Source organism: Myodes glareolus, chromosome 5 (genome assembly GCF_982192425.1).
Source record: "Myodes glareolus chromosome 5, mMyoGla1.1, whole genome shotgun sequence".
NCBI lineage: Eukaryota > Metazoa > Chordata > Mammalia > Rodentia > Cricetidae > Myodes > Myodes glareolus.
The window spans coordinates 45356066-45369739 of NC_142030.1; the positions used below are offsets into that span (position 1 = coordinate 45356066).

Genomic DNA, 13674 nt, shown 5'->3' on the forward strand with positions numbered 1-13674 from the left:
ACAGACAGTTCTCACTTTTGAAAGTGATATTTTTCTGCCAAGTATGTGATGATTGCAGAATTATAATCTTATTGGAATTGTTTTAAAATAAAATTATTTCAGAATTGTAATCTTACTGGGACTAATCATTTTAAAATAAAAAGAAATTATTTTTCTGCTTACACATACAAATTTTATTAGGCATTCCATTTTCAGAGAAACACATCTATTTGGGGGTTTGGCTTTGGCCTTCTCCAGGATGCAGAGTACAATATATACAGAGTACAATATATACAGAGTACAGTAGATAGTGTCAATTGCACTGGGCACAAAGACTTCACAGCATCCACAGTGCTCTAATCAGTGAGCAGAGCCGGTCCTGGAGCTCTGGATGTCCAGACTTGTGAGTTTGGTCATACACATGAAGAACAGGAGTGTTACTTGTTGAGAGAGAAAAGAATAAGAAAATATAGCCAGGCCACTCCGTTTTTTAGCAAGACTCCTTCCATCCTCCCTTGTTTTACTTTATATTAAGATTAGAAGATGGGGCTGGAAAAATGGCCCATCTGCTAAGAGCAGTTATTCTTGAAGAGAGCACAGGTTCAATTCCCAGCACCTACATGGCAGCCCACATCTACAGCATGCAGGCAGAGTATCCATACACATAAAACAAATTTTTTTAAATTTGTTTTTAACAATTAGAAGAAAACCCCCTGGTGAGTGTTTCAGGCATGGTCATAACTGTTTGCTGGGTGTTTCTATCTAAAGTGTCTACATGTTTTTCTTCCAGCTGACCCTTTGGTGGGAAGTATTGCCACTCAGTACTTGACCAACAGAGCAGAACACGACAGAATGGCCAGACAGTGGACCAAGAGATACGCTACATAAACTGGGTTTTCAGTTCTTACATTATCTGTCTGTCACAGAAGAGAGCTGCTTATGATTTTGAAAGGGTGGGGGAGGGTGGGAATTGGTAAAGAGTAGGGTATTTCTATAACAGATATTATTCAGTCTTACTTCCTAAGATTTTGTTGTAACTTAAGGTATCTTGCTACAGTAGACAAATTGGTAATAGTGACTTTTAGAGCTGTCAGTTTTGCAAGATTAGCTGACTTTTAGTACAACAGGAAAGAATGCGTATGTAGACACTTGGGTTTCATTGAGTGTAGTCTACTGTAATTTCAAAATCAGCTTACATTTGTATAGGTTACACACTTGGCCATTGATGCAAAGTCCTATTTTCTTGTTTTAAAAAGTTGGAATTTGTTTTTCCTTCTTAGAGGAAAACAATGGTATTTAACAGTTTGTAGAGATCGTTACCTCGTATATGTAAAATGGACACCCGGCTCACACCATGTAGGAAACAAGTAGTTAATGTATTTTATTTCATATGCAAGTTACTTTAAAGGTTGTATCAGAATTTGTGCAACCCTGTAGTGAAATACCTTAAGCTGTTAACCGTAGGCGTGAAATAGGAACTGCTCAGTGGACTGGTTATGTGTTTTAGACTTCTTACGTCTGCATTTGTTACTGTGCTAATAAACAATATTAAGAACAACCCTGACCCGGCTGTGTTCATTTCCTCTCTGAGCATGCGGTACCTGAAGAAGCCAAAAGAGGACACTGGATCCCGTGGAATCAGTTACTGGTGGTTGTGAGCCACCGTGTAGGTACTAGCAATTGAACCCGGGTCTTGTGCAAGAGCATCAGTCTTAACTACTGACCAATCTTTCCAGTCCTACTCAACCTTCCCCACTGAAAGGGTGCTTGCCATGCAAGTCCAGCAGCCTGAGTTCAGCCCCTGGAACTTAGGCATAGATGGAAGGAGAGAGTTGGCTGCACACACATCCTAGTCACACAGGAATAAGCCTTTTTGAAGTTATGTTCACAGTGAGGAATCTGCATGAAATTACAATGAGTATGACAGTTCCTGACAGGCTGGAAGGTTCCCATGGAACATCGCATACATTCCATATTTTATTTTACTATTAATGACAAGTACAACATAAATAACAAAGATAAAATATGTCTAACGGTAATAAATAAGCCCAATAAGTTAATTATAGTGTAAAATGCATTGAATTACCACTTAGGCCGGAGGTGGTTTTATAAAGGGCCATGTTAAATCATAACTCTGTGCCATGCTACAGATGTTTCAAAATCTGACTCAGTTTTCAGAATTGGAGTTCCCTTTGTTCTTCCTGCCGGGCAAAGGGAAGCTGGATTTGCTCTGGGGCTGGGAGAGCTTGCTGGCTAGTAGAGTGAAGGGTTCGATCAGTGTCCTCCGGTCTGTCACCGTCACCTCCCACAGTTTCACCTTCTCGCTTTTCGCCCAGCGCTGTGCCACTTCAGCGTCCACTTGTCTCTGCTCGGAAAGGTCGATTTTGTTTCCCAGCACGACAATTGCCACCTGAGGAAAACGATGGGAAGACCACACTGGGACTCTGTGGAAGGGACAAAGAATTGCTCCTCCACTTGGCAGAGCCAGTCATCTCAGCTGCTCTGGAGTTGAGGCAGGAGAATTGAAAGTTCAAAGGGCAACTTAGTTAGAGCCTGTCAAAAACAAAGTTTAAAAACTAAAAGACTGGGGATGTAGAGAATTTAACTAGTAAGCATGAGGCCAGATTAATCCCAGTACTAAGCTGGTGCTGGTGTCCTTAGATATGACAAATAAGAGAAGGCATCACGGGCTGGAGAGATGGCTCAGAGCATTGCCTGCTCTTCCAAAGGTCCTGAGTTCAATTCCAGCAACCACATGGTGGCTCACAACCATCTGTAATGGGGTCTGGTGCCCTCTTCTGGCCTACAGGCATACATGCAGACAGAATATTGTATACATAATAAATAAATAAAAAAAAAAGAGAAGGCATCACCTCACTTCTTTTTCCTGAGTGCATACAGACATTCTATATATTTTTTAAAGGTTTAGGTTTATTACTTCTTTTTTTCCTTTTCCTCTTTTTGAGATTTATTTATCTGCTATGTATGCAGTGGTTAGAGAATTTCAGACAGAAGGAAAGTGGCAAATAGGTGGGAGCAGATGACTGGTTATTAGCTTTGTGGGGGGGTTAAATGACGAGAGCCTTATTTTGCCACAGACATCCTAAAAGCCTGAAGAAGCAATGATCGCACACATGACTAAGCTATGTAGGAACTGAGATGGGAAGCGAGGAAAGCACCTTGTACAGTGTAACACAGAAAAAGGCAGAAAGCCATGCTTGTGCTGGATGGGCTCAGCCAGTCCCGCACACCCTGTGTCTGCAGATACTGCTAATACAACCGAATGGTTTCTAAATGTGTGACCCCTACACTACAGTTCTAACAGTATCTGAAATAGCCACTTACCTCTTTCTTGTCTTTGAATTTATCAATTTCCTTCTTCAGAAGCTCCACTCTTTGAAAGGACTCAAGGTTATTCACACTGTACACAAGAACAAAACCATCAGCGAAAGAGAAGTAATGCTTTGGCAGTTCCACGCCTTCCTGCAGGCCTCGTGTGTCGTATAAGTGGAGCTGCTCCTTCACCCCACGGTCTGTCTCCACTGAGGCCATGTACACGTCTTCCATTGTCTCACAGTCCTCCATGCCTGCATTAAAAGGAACCAGGGTCAGCGAGGCATGGTGGGGCACACCTTTAATCCCAGCATTCAGGAAGCAGGAGTAGGCGGATCTCTATAAAGTCCAGGCCAGCCAAGGCTATATGTGAGACTGTTTCAAAAAAAGAACCAGGGTCAGTTATTCACTAGCTCCCTTTCCCACTGAGGCTGGCTTTCTAGGTTTCCCATATGCAATAATCACATTTCTATTTTACTAATTTCTTCAAAATGAAAAGTAGTTATTCATCCAAAAGTATACTTTTTGGACCGTCAAGATGGCTTTCAAGCATAGTGACCTGAGTTCAATTCCCGGGACCTACTAAAAGCTAGAACTGACTCCACAGGGTCATCCTTTAATCCCTTCAGAGGCACATGTGCCCCGCCCACCCACCAAAACACACATACTTTTTAAAAATCATTTATTCTGCCAGATATGGTGGTGTACACTTTTAATCCTAGCACTTGGGAGGCAGAGGCAGAAGGATCTCTGTGATTTCAAGGTTAGCCTGGTCTACAGTGACTTCCAGGATAGCCAGCCTCAAAAGAAAAAAAGTTTCTTCTCATAGGTCATTGGGGTGACACACTTATAAATCCAGCACTTCCGTGGTGTAAACAGGAGGACCAGTAGTTCAAGTCAGCCTCAACTGTGTAGGAATCTGAGGCCAGCTTGAGCTACATGACTCCTTGTCTCCAACAAAAGCTTTATTTTGGCCTTATTAGAATTAGCCTAGCATTAGGTCTACAACAAATGTAAATTTTTTTCTTCTATATAGAAATGGCAATAAAAAGCCAGGCAGTGATGGCACACTCCTTTAATTCCATCACTCAAGGAGGCAGATGCAGGCGGATCTCTTGAGTTCGAGGCCAGCCTAGTCTAATAGCAAGTTCCAGGACAGGCAAGGCTACAGAGAAACCTATCTCGAGAAAAAACAACAAAAAAGTCATTAAAATGATTAATAAAAGATAAAAATGTGCTCTAAGCTATGTACCAAGAAAGAAATGTTTTAAAGATCTGTATTTACTATCTTTTACATAAACCTAAGTCCATTTAACTTCTCTACCAAAATTGTGACCTCACTTAAGCCAGAAACATATCTTCACCTCTGCAGATCTATAAAGCACTGTCATAAGCAGTATGATAAAGAAAATAGGAAACTGTACTCATCGAAGGAATATATGAATGAGATAGTCCCAGTTTACAAAGTTGGGTCACTGTAGTGAACACCACTTTTTCATTTTTAAGCCTATACAGCACTAGAACACTATGACTGAAGAATGGCATTGGCGTTGCTACCGCAGAGACCGTAGGGTTCCTAGACCCTTCTGGTGCAGGTGCACAGCGCCCCGATTTCATATTATGCACGTCTACCTGCCACTTGTTTTCTGACCTGCTAGATAACCTGCAGCAAGCACTGCTGGACTTCAACAAAACCCGATTTTCTTGTCCCTACTCAGTCTTTTTTACACCACTGAGCATGACCTCCATGCCAAGTGTCCTCCACCAGTTCCAGATCTAGAGAGACACGAAGAAAGATTATCTTACCGATAGTATGATTCCCATAAAGGAGTTGCTCCAGAATGGCAGTTTTCCCAACAGACAACAACCCACAAACGACAACCTTGCAGCCCTTTCCCATCTTCTCTCGGGATAGCACTGTGGAGAAAAGAGAGAGCACCTTATTCTGGACACGCTGAAATAAATCCTTCTCTTCCTTAAAGTTTAAGCTGAACCAGTAATACAGGGAAACTCCAAACAGTAGAAGGGTGCTGGAAAATAAGATAATCTTTCCACATTCCATTCCCCAGGCTCTTTGTTAAGAGTGTCTTCTAGATTGCCACAGATTCGTCTGGATAGACTATAAAGACACCTGAATGGAGATGTGTGCAATCCCAGCACTCGAAAGGCAGAGGAGGATCAGTGTCCGCTACATAGTGAGTTAGAGACCAACTTGTACCAAGAGTAAGGCACCATTTTCCTTAAGGTTTTTGTTTTTCCAAAAGACAGGATAGTGGCAGCTAAGGTAAATGGTTCAGTAGAAACAGCAGAAAAGGGGCTGGAGAGATGGCTCAGCAGTTAAGAGCATTGCCTGCTCTTCCTAAAGGTCCTGAGTTCAATTCCCAGCAACCATATGGTGGCTCACAACCATCTGCTGTGAGGTCTGGTGCCCTCTTCTGGCCTGCAGGTATCCATGCAGACAGAATATTGCATACCTAATAAATAAATATTTAAAAAAGAAAGAAACAGGGGCTGGAGAAATGGCTCAGCGGTTAAGAGCATTGCCTGTTCTTCCAAAGGTCCTGAGTTCAATTCCCGGCAACCACATGGTGGCTCACAACCATCTGTAATGAGGTCTGCTTCCCTCTTCTGGCCTGCAGACAGAATATTGTATACATAATAAGTAAATAAATAAATATTTAAAAAAAAAGAAAGAAAGAAAGAAACAGCAGAAAAATCACTTTTAAAAAGTCAAATGGGCCAGGTGGTGGTGGTACATGCCTTTAATCCCAGTACTTGGGAGGCAGGGGCAGCCCGGTCTACAGAGCGAGTTCCAGAACAGGCTCCAAAGCTGCAGAGACACTTGTCTCAAAAAACCAAAATAAGTAAATAAATTAATAAAAATAAAAGAAAATAAAAAGTCAAATGGTGGGGCTGGAGAGATGCCTCAGAGGTTAAGAGCACTGGCTGTTCTTCTGAAGGACCTAGGTTCAATTCCCAACACTCACATGGCAGCTCACGACTGTCTGTAACTCCAGTTCCAGGGTATCTAATACACACACACACACACACACACACACACACACACATACAAAGAGGCAAAAGACCAATGAAAATAATAAAGAGAAAAAGGTCAAATTGTAAGCCGGCAGGCATGGTGGTGCAGTCCTTAATTGTGGCATTCGGCAGGTAGAGACAAGCAGATCTCTGTGAGTTTGACACTAGCCTGGTCTATATAGCAAGTTCCAGGCCAACCAGAGGTATATAGAAAAACCCAGTACCCAGTCTCAAACCCCAGCTCACCAATGGGGGAAAATACTTGCTACCCAGTCTGATGACCTGAGTTTGATAACCAATTCCCACAGGTTGTCCTCTCAACCTCTACAGACCTATATGCATACCTTTACATGCATGCACAAATTAATAAGTGTAATTTAAAAATTTTTTTGAGATGGTCTCACTGTGTAGCTATGTGTATGACTGTCCTAGAACTTACTATGTAGACTCAAATTCAGAGATTCTCCTACCTCTACATCCCAAATCCTGGGATTAAAGGTGTGAACCACTCTGCGTGGCAAAAAGAAAAAAAAAAAACCTGTCATAACGATAGCTCCATGGTTAAGAGCAACCAACTGTTCTTGCAGAGGACCTGAGTTTGATTCCCAGCACCTACACAGTGGCTTAACGTATAAGCGTTTTTTGCCAGCGTGTATGCCTGTGTACCATACTCATACCTGTACCCTTGGAAGCCAGGAAGAAGGTATCAGATCCCCCGGGACTAAAGCTAAAGAGAGTTTAACTTCAGTTAAACTGCCGTGTGGGTACCAGGGTCCTCTAGGCCAGTGAACCACCTCTCCAGCTACATACTCCCACTTTTGTAGAAATGGACTCTCAAAGATGCCCCCCCCCCTGTAATCCTGGAAACCTTTGAGACCTTACTTTAGAAGGAATTTTGCATGTGGACTGAGTTAGCCTTGAGACACAGAGATCAAGATGGAGGTGGAGATCTCCACAGGGGTATTTATGAGAGAAGTTTTAAGGAGAGGGAATGATTGAGTGGAAGGTGAAAGACGCCAACAGCCAAGAGAGGCAGGCGGCCTTGGGATGCTTGTCTTCCTGACACTGTGATTATTTTTAAAAGTGTAACTGCTGTTGGGAAAACTGACCTAACCTTCTCTCTAGTCTCTCTATCCCACTTCTCTCTCTCCTGTTAGCCTTAACCCAGCTAAGTTAGAATTTTAAAATCTAACGTTCATTCTCACAACCGTCCAGTGCTTTCCTAGGTTCTTGGGTTTGATTCTGAAACACTGCTTGCTGTTTTCTCAGTCAGTCCTGGTATTCTCCTGTCTTGTCACTTAACCTTTGTCTCAGCCATCCCTACCCCAACTTAAAACCTTGAGGTTTAGTTTCTGAATCCTAAATGTTTAGCTAAGCACGCGTTCTACCACTAAATTAGACTCACAGACTTGTAGTTTATTCTTCAGCATTATTTTCTCAAGAAACCTGGTCCTGGGGTGCTGGAAAGCACTTTCTCATTCAGGTCCCAGCACCTACACGGAAGCTTATGACCATTGTGTGGTTCAGTTCTGGGGTGCACATACATACATGCAAGCAAACATACACAAACTAAAAATCTTTAAAAAAAAAGACTATTCTAAAAGATAAATCATATTTTTAAATTTAACGAATTAATTTTACATCCCACCAGAGTTTCAGCTCCCTCCTCTCCACCTATTCCCTCTGCCCCACCCCCTCCCATCCACTCCTCCTCTGTTTCTGTTCAGAAAGGGGCAGGCCTCCCGTGAGTATCAACAGAGCTTGGCATATCAAGTTGCCGTAAGATTAAGCACCTCCCCTTATGTTTTAAGTAAGGTTGGGCAAGGCAATCCAGAATGAGGGAACAGGTTCCCAAGAGCCAGCCAGAGCATTAGGAACGCTCCCTGCTCCCATTGTTAAGGAGTCCCACAAGTAGCCAAGCAAAACAACTGTTACATATATGTAGAGGCCTTCCGTGGATCCCATGCAGGCTCCCTGGTTGTTGGTTCAGACTGTGAGTTCCTATGAGCCAGGCTAGTTCCTGTGGGTTTTTTTTGTGGTACCCTTGACCCCTTTGGCTCCTACAATCCTTCCTTCCTCTCTTCACCAGGATTCCCTGAGCACGGCCTAATGTCTGGCTGTGGGTCTCTGCATTTGTTTTCATGAGTTACTGGATGAAGGCTCTCTGATGACCACTGGGACAGTCACCAATCTGATCACGGGAGATGGCCTGTTCAGGCTACATATTCACGATTGCTAGGAGTCTTAGCTGGGGTCATCCTTGTAGATTCATGGGAATTTCTTACATCGGGTTTTTACCTGACCTGGAAATGCATCCCTTTCCCGTCATCCCTTTCAGAACTTTCCCACTCCGTCCATCCCTAACTCGATCCCTCTGTTCTCATCCTCCAGGGAGAGATCTAAAAGAAATCTTATTCTGAGAGCTCCATCCTAACCTACAAGCTACACCAGATGGAAGAGAGGGAGAGGGAGAGGGGGAGAGAGGAGGAGGGAGAGAGAGAGAGAGAGAGAGAGAGAGAGAGAGAGAACTGGAAGATGACTTCCACCCATATCCAGGTTCCACTGGGCTACCTCAGGTGCTCCCCCGCCCCAACAAGGGCTCAGCTGAGGCAGGCCTCCCTCCTGGGACGCTGTGGCCACTGTCACCCTAACTACACCCCAACTCAATGTGTGTCCTTGGATCAAATTACACAGCTTGTATTAACGTTTGCTCCCAAGGCTAGAACTTCATCGCCAACAGCTGTGACTGCATCCGGCACATATTAAAAAATATATATTGAGTTTTTAAAAAAAGACTGGTGAAGAGTCTTACAATGCTAAAGCCGTTATTTATTTTAAAGGATGAACAGAGCCACAGATTGATGTAAAAGGTAAACGTGATTCCGGAACCTTGGCCATAAGCAAGAGTAGACTTTAATAAAACCACACGACTATATGAAAAAAGAAAATTCTGGAGCTGCAAAAACGCCAGCAAACCATTATCTTTTAATAAAGAACGCAATGCAGAATGCCAGCATTCTGGGTATTTCTTCCTGAAACAGTCGCACCTAAGGGGGCTTAGCAAATGAAGAATATTCTATCCTAAAACCATCCATAAAATGAAGCCCCCGCGTTCTGACCTTAGCACCTCCGACTCCCATTCACCCCAGGAAGATCAGGAGGAGGCGGCCTGGTCCCGCAGGTCCCCAGCGGGCCTCACGGACACGCGCGAGGCCCACGCATGCAGCCACTTGCGCCTACGCCCACCCGGTGGTTGTCCTGTGGTCAGGCTGCTCCAGGATCCCGGAGCGGAGTCAGCGGAGACACCAACCTGGCACTGCGAGGCAGTGAGACAGAGGCACGCCGGTCACTGCGGTCCCCGACCTGCCTCCTCAAGACCCGCAGCCGTGACCCCGGCGGGCTCAACGCCTCTCGCCTCCCGCAGCCTTTGCAGTCCAGAGGCGACGCTGAGAGCTGGGGCGGGGGGGGGGGGGGGGGGGGGAGGGGGCCGGGGAAAGGGGGAAAAACACGTCCGGAAACCAGACCGTCTCAGCCTGGCTCCGCCCACCGGTTTAGATGGTTGAACTACAAGCCCCATAAGGCTCTGCGCGGCCACCCCCGCCCCACCGGAAGAAGAACCGCCGAGGTGGAGGGAGGAGCCACAAAAGGGATTGTGGGAGAAAAGCTTCTTCCTTTCCTCTGGCGGCGGCCATCAGGTAGGCAGGTCGGGCGGGATTTGCGTTTCTATCCGTGGCGAATCGCACTGGTGTTCAGCCATCCGGGCCCGGCGGCACCACCGCCTCTGAGCTCCGTCCTCCCGCGAGCATTCAGTCAGGATGCGGGATGGAGCGGGCGCGGAGTCGCAGCCGCCTGGGAGGCTTGCGGGAGACGCGATGGCGGCAGGATCCGAGCTGGGCCCGGGCCTAGAGGAGGCCTGACTGGAGCGAAGTTCGCCGACTGTGGCGATCGCGTCCCCAAGCCCGGGCTCCTCGGTCCCGCCGCTTCCGCCGAGCGGTTCCCGTTCCCCGTGGACGGAGCGGTTCTGGTCGCCGCCTTCCTGACGACCATCGCCCTTGCGATGTGCTTCTTCTCCCCCCGAAGGTGAGCCAAGATGGGCGCGTACAAGTACATCCAGGAGCTATGGCGGAAGAAGCAGTCGGACGTGATGCGCTTCCTTCTGAGGGTCCGCTGCTGGCAGTACCGCCAGCTGTCCGCGCTGCACCGGGCTCCCCGCCCTACCCGGCCCGACAAAGCGCGGAGGCTGGGCTACAAGGCCAAGCAAGGTGCGTGGTGGCCCGAAATGTCCCGAGTGGGCGATCCCTGATACCCCAACCCCTGCCCCGGGGGAAGCCGGAAATCCTTGGTATGGGATTGCTCCCCCACCCTCCCGCGGTCACTCTTGCTCGGTGTACCGGGAAGCTTTGGGGAAAGGCTTACCTGAGTCTTACCTGATGGCGGTGGGTTTGTCCCTGTGTGTGTGTCCAGGTTACGTCATATACAGGATTCGCGTCCGCCGTGGTGGCCGCAAACGCCCGGTACCCAAGGGTGCGACCTATGGCAAGCCTGTCCATCATGGTGTGAACCAGCTAAAGTTTGCCCGAAGCCTTCAGTCTGTTGCTGAGGTAAAGGGATCGGGGTACTGGTTGTCCTCGCAACCCGTTAGGGGTTGTGGGTTGGAAGAAATGAGGACCACGGTGGAGTTTGACTGGGCGCAAGGTGGGGCTTGGAGGTGTTTTGTACTTAACCTTGGCAAAGAGCAACTATCATCAAAACTCTCACTACTGCTTGGTGCTTAGGTTTATACTAAGAAGATTTTCTAGTTAGCTAGGTCCTGCAGAACCTAAGCTTTTGAAGGCGGTAAATTTTTGAGCTGTTCTCATATTGCATTTACTTACGTTCCTAATAAATAATGTTTTTCTTCAGGATTAGTAAGCTGTGTTCTGTGGCCAGGGACCCCTTTCCAAAAGCTGGAAGCTTTTGATTCGTTGACTCTTGTATAAGGCCATGGCTCTGACCCCTGTTGCTGGAGGGGATTGGGACAGAACTCACTCCGTGCCCATTGTATGGCTTTGTTGGGCGGGAGAATAGGAAGGAATGATGTTTCTGTCTGCATACCTGGGCTTTAGTGCGTGGGGACCTGGCCTTCCTCTGTTTCTGGTGATTCAGAGTTGGAAGGAAGGATTTTTGTCTGATTTGTTGCCGTGGGCATCACAGAAGACTGACTGAGCTTTTCCCTCTGTTTTAGGAGAGAGCTGGACGCCACTGTGGGGCTCTGAGAGTCCTGAATTCTTACTGGGTTGGCGAAGATTCCACATACAAATTTTTTGAGGTTATCCTCATCGATCCATTCCATAAAGCTATCAGAAGAAACCCTGACACCCAATGGATCACCAAACCGGTCCACAAGCACAGAGAGATGCGTGGGCTGACATCAGCAGGCCGCAAGAGCCGTGGCCTTGGAAAGGGCCACAAGTTCCACCACACTATTGGTGGCTCTCGCCGTGCAGCCTGGAGAAGGCGCAACACTCTGCAGCTCCACCGTTACCGCTAATACACGTAATGTTTGTACAAATCATACCCAATAAACAATTTAGGACCGTCCTGTCTGCTTAAAGGTGTTATTTGTCTGTTAAAACTGTCGCAGATTGTCATGAATGCTTTGTGGATTATAGCGGTTAAAGTGCAATAATGTTTGAAGACTACAGTGATGGTATATCTTGTTTCTGGTGACCTTTCTGTAAGACTTTGCATTACCTGCTTGGGGGTTTGGTGTATGGTTTACACCATGTGATATCCTGTGTGTGAAGAGTCATAGGACTTGCCCTGTAGAAGTGTTTGGTGCATGTGATAGAACCTGCAGCTTGGTATGGTACAATCTTCTAGTCACTGAAGTGGCTGCTTACTTTAGAGTTGGAATTTTGCTTAGAAATGTAGGAAGAGAAGCTTCCAGCTTGTTTTGTGAACACGCTTAGAAAAGGGAGGTCAGCTACAACCCACAATTTGAGACTGAATCCAGTGCCCCATTTTCAGAAGAGCCAGATAAAATTGGAAGAGGCTTCTGTATTCTCTTGGATCTCAGGAGGATGAGTTTGATGTCCAGTAATGGTGTTGACACCTTGGTGTTTTGAAGGTGGTAGTGGTGGTGATTGAATTTTGGGTGTGGTGAGGCCTATGTGGGAATGGTATGGTGAAGTTTCCCTTGGGGTTTGTAGTTTAGTGATGGGTGCCATGTGGGTTTCAATTTAATGCCAGCCAAGTGAACTCAAAAAAGCTGTGGTCAAGATAGTATCCAACCATTAGGAAGCTTCTAGCCACATAACAAGGATGGTTGGGTGTTTAAAGGTCAATCCCGGGCCAGTCGATTCATCTTGGGGGTAAGGAAAGTCAGTTGGCCATGACTTCATTAGTCTTTCCTTTGGTAGTGGCCAGTGGTTCTTGTCTCTGGTATATTTCTCAGAGATTGTTGACATTTCACAAAGGCCATACATACCGTCATGTTTTGTTTTTGCCATGCCTTGGTCCCAGGGTGCATTTGAGTGTGGAATAAATAGACAGGGATCTGGACTAGTGGGCTTAACAATCTAATTGAAGCTTTTCTTAAACTGATTTTTTCATTCTCTTCAAATTTCTAAAGGATTTTACTGATTTCCAGAAAATACTAGATAAAAGTCTTGACCTAAAATTCTTTTCTATTCAGCAAAACAAATTGTGTATAGAGGTTGTTCAACTAAAGTAATAAATGTCTGTTAAACAAGTGTACCTTATGTTATCATTTATGTAAAAGCAAATGAAAATCTGCAGAAGATGCTTAGGTAGAAATGGCAAGCATCAGCATCATTTGAGAGAAAGTGTAGTATGCTAAGTTAGGAAACTGCTTGGGCCTGACACTGGCTCAGCACTGGAGAGATTTTCTGCTAATGGCCTGTCCTTTGTTGTGCAAACTAAAGTCCTTAGCAAATGACCTGTGCTGTGGAGGGGGGGCGCAGTTCCTCAGACTTTTCCGCAGACAATTGGAATCCTAGTCAGATCACTGCTAAAGTACTGGAATTCAGATCCACCTACCTCTGCCTGCACACTATTGGTTTCTTTCTGAGACAGTCTAGTGTATAACCCAGGTTGACCTCAAGTACTAAGGTTACAAGGATGCCCAGTTTTCTTAGTAGTTGGTCTCACAACTTAACAAGGAAAAGGTGCATACCTATTTTATTACTGAAGTATATGCTTAAATGGTGTACCAGAGAGCACACCTTTTATCCACACACTTGGCAGGTAGGCAAGAGAGGATCAGCAGTACAAGCCTGTCTCAAAAACGGCTGTGAGTAGCGGACTCTGCATTAAGTGCCTTAA

The 13674-nt window shown here is 45.7% G+C and overlaps 3 protein-coding genes across 4 annotated transcripts in view; 2 read left to right on the forward strand and 1 right to left on the reverse strand.

Annotated features, from left to right (window-relative positions):
* Window positions 1–1537, forward strand: part of Ube2e1 (ubiquitin conjugating enzyme E2 E1) — a 54314-nt gene extending 52777 nt beyond the window's left edge. Inside the window, exon 6 of the mRNA XM_087906282.1 lies at window positions 770–1537. Within this exon, the coding sequence (XP_087762408.1) occupies window positions 770–867 (98 nt within the window). The 3' untranslated portion in view covers window positions 868–1537. The remainder of the gene's footprint in view (window positions 1–769) is intronic.
* Window positions 147–9818, reverse strand: Nkiras1 (NFKB inhibitor interacting Ras like 1). Of its 2 annotated transcripts, none has more exons than XM_048421682.3 (4): window positions 9659–9818; window positions 5119–5229; window positions 3325–3566; window positions 147–2389 (listed from the first exon to the last, which is right to left on the reverse strand). In XM_048421682.3, the coding sequence occupies exons 2-4, from the start codon at window positions 5210–5212 to the stop codon at window positions 2147–2149; spliced, it is 579 nt and encodes a 192-aa protein (XP_048277639.1). In that variant the 5' UTR covers window positions 5213–5229; window positions 9659–9818; the 3' UTR covers window positions 147–2146. The 2 variants fall into 2 exon arrangements, with proteins under 2 accessions (XP_048277639.1, XP_048277640.1); XM_048421683.3 differs by lacking the exon at window positions 9659–9818 and adding an exon at window positions 9468–9594.
* Window positions 9819–9897: 79 nt separating this feature from the next.
* Rpl15 (ribosomal protein L15) lies at window positions 9898–11928 on the forward strand. The gene is made up of 4 exons (XM_048421680.2): window positions 9898–10043; window positions 10429–10610; window positions 10813–10949; window positions 11573–11928. The coding sequence occupies exons 2-4, from the start codon at window positions 10439–10441 to the stop codon at window positions 11876–11878; spliced, it is 615 nt and encodes a 204-aa protein (XP_048277637.1). The 5' UTR covers window positions 9898–10043; window positions 10429–10438; the 3' UTR covers window positions 11879–11928.
* Window positions 11929–13674: the final 1746 nt, after the last annotated feature.

What these genes read in the sequence shown, in the direction of transcription:
- Rpl15 (XM_048421680.2), top strand. Translation starts at nt 10,439, where the DNA reads ATGGGCGCGTACAAGTACATCCAGGAGCTATGGCGGAAGAAGCAGTCG. An exon ending in GGGCTACAAGGCCAAGCAAG is followed by an intron (nt 10,611 to 10,812) that starts GTGCGTGGTGGC and finishes GTGTGTGTCCAG; the next exon opens with GTTACGTCATATACAGGATT. An exon ending in GCCTTCAGTCTGTTGCTGAG is followed by an intron (nt 10,950 to 11,572) that starts GTAAAGGGATCG and finishes CCTCTGTTTTAG; the next exon opens with GAGAGAGCTGGACGCCACTG.
- Nkiras1 (XM_048421682.3), bottom strand. Translation starts at nt 5,212, where the DNA reads ATGGGAAAGGGCTGCAAGGTTGTCGTTTGTGGGTTGTTGTCTGTTGGG. An exon ending in TTATGGGAATCATACTATCG is followed by an intron (nt 3,567 to 5,118) that starts GTAAGATAATCT and finishes CTTTTAATGCAG; the next exon opens with GCATGGAGGACTGTGAGACA. An exon ending in AATTCAAAGACAAGAAAGAG is followed by an intron (nt 2,390 to 3,324) that starts GTAAGTGGCTAT and finishes CGTTTTCCTCAG; the next exon opens with GTGGCAATTGTCGTGCTGGG.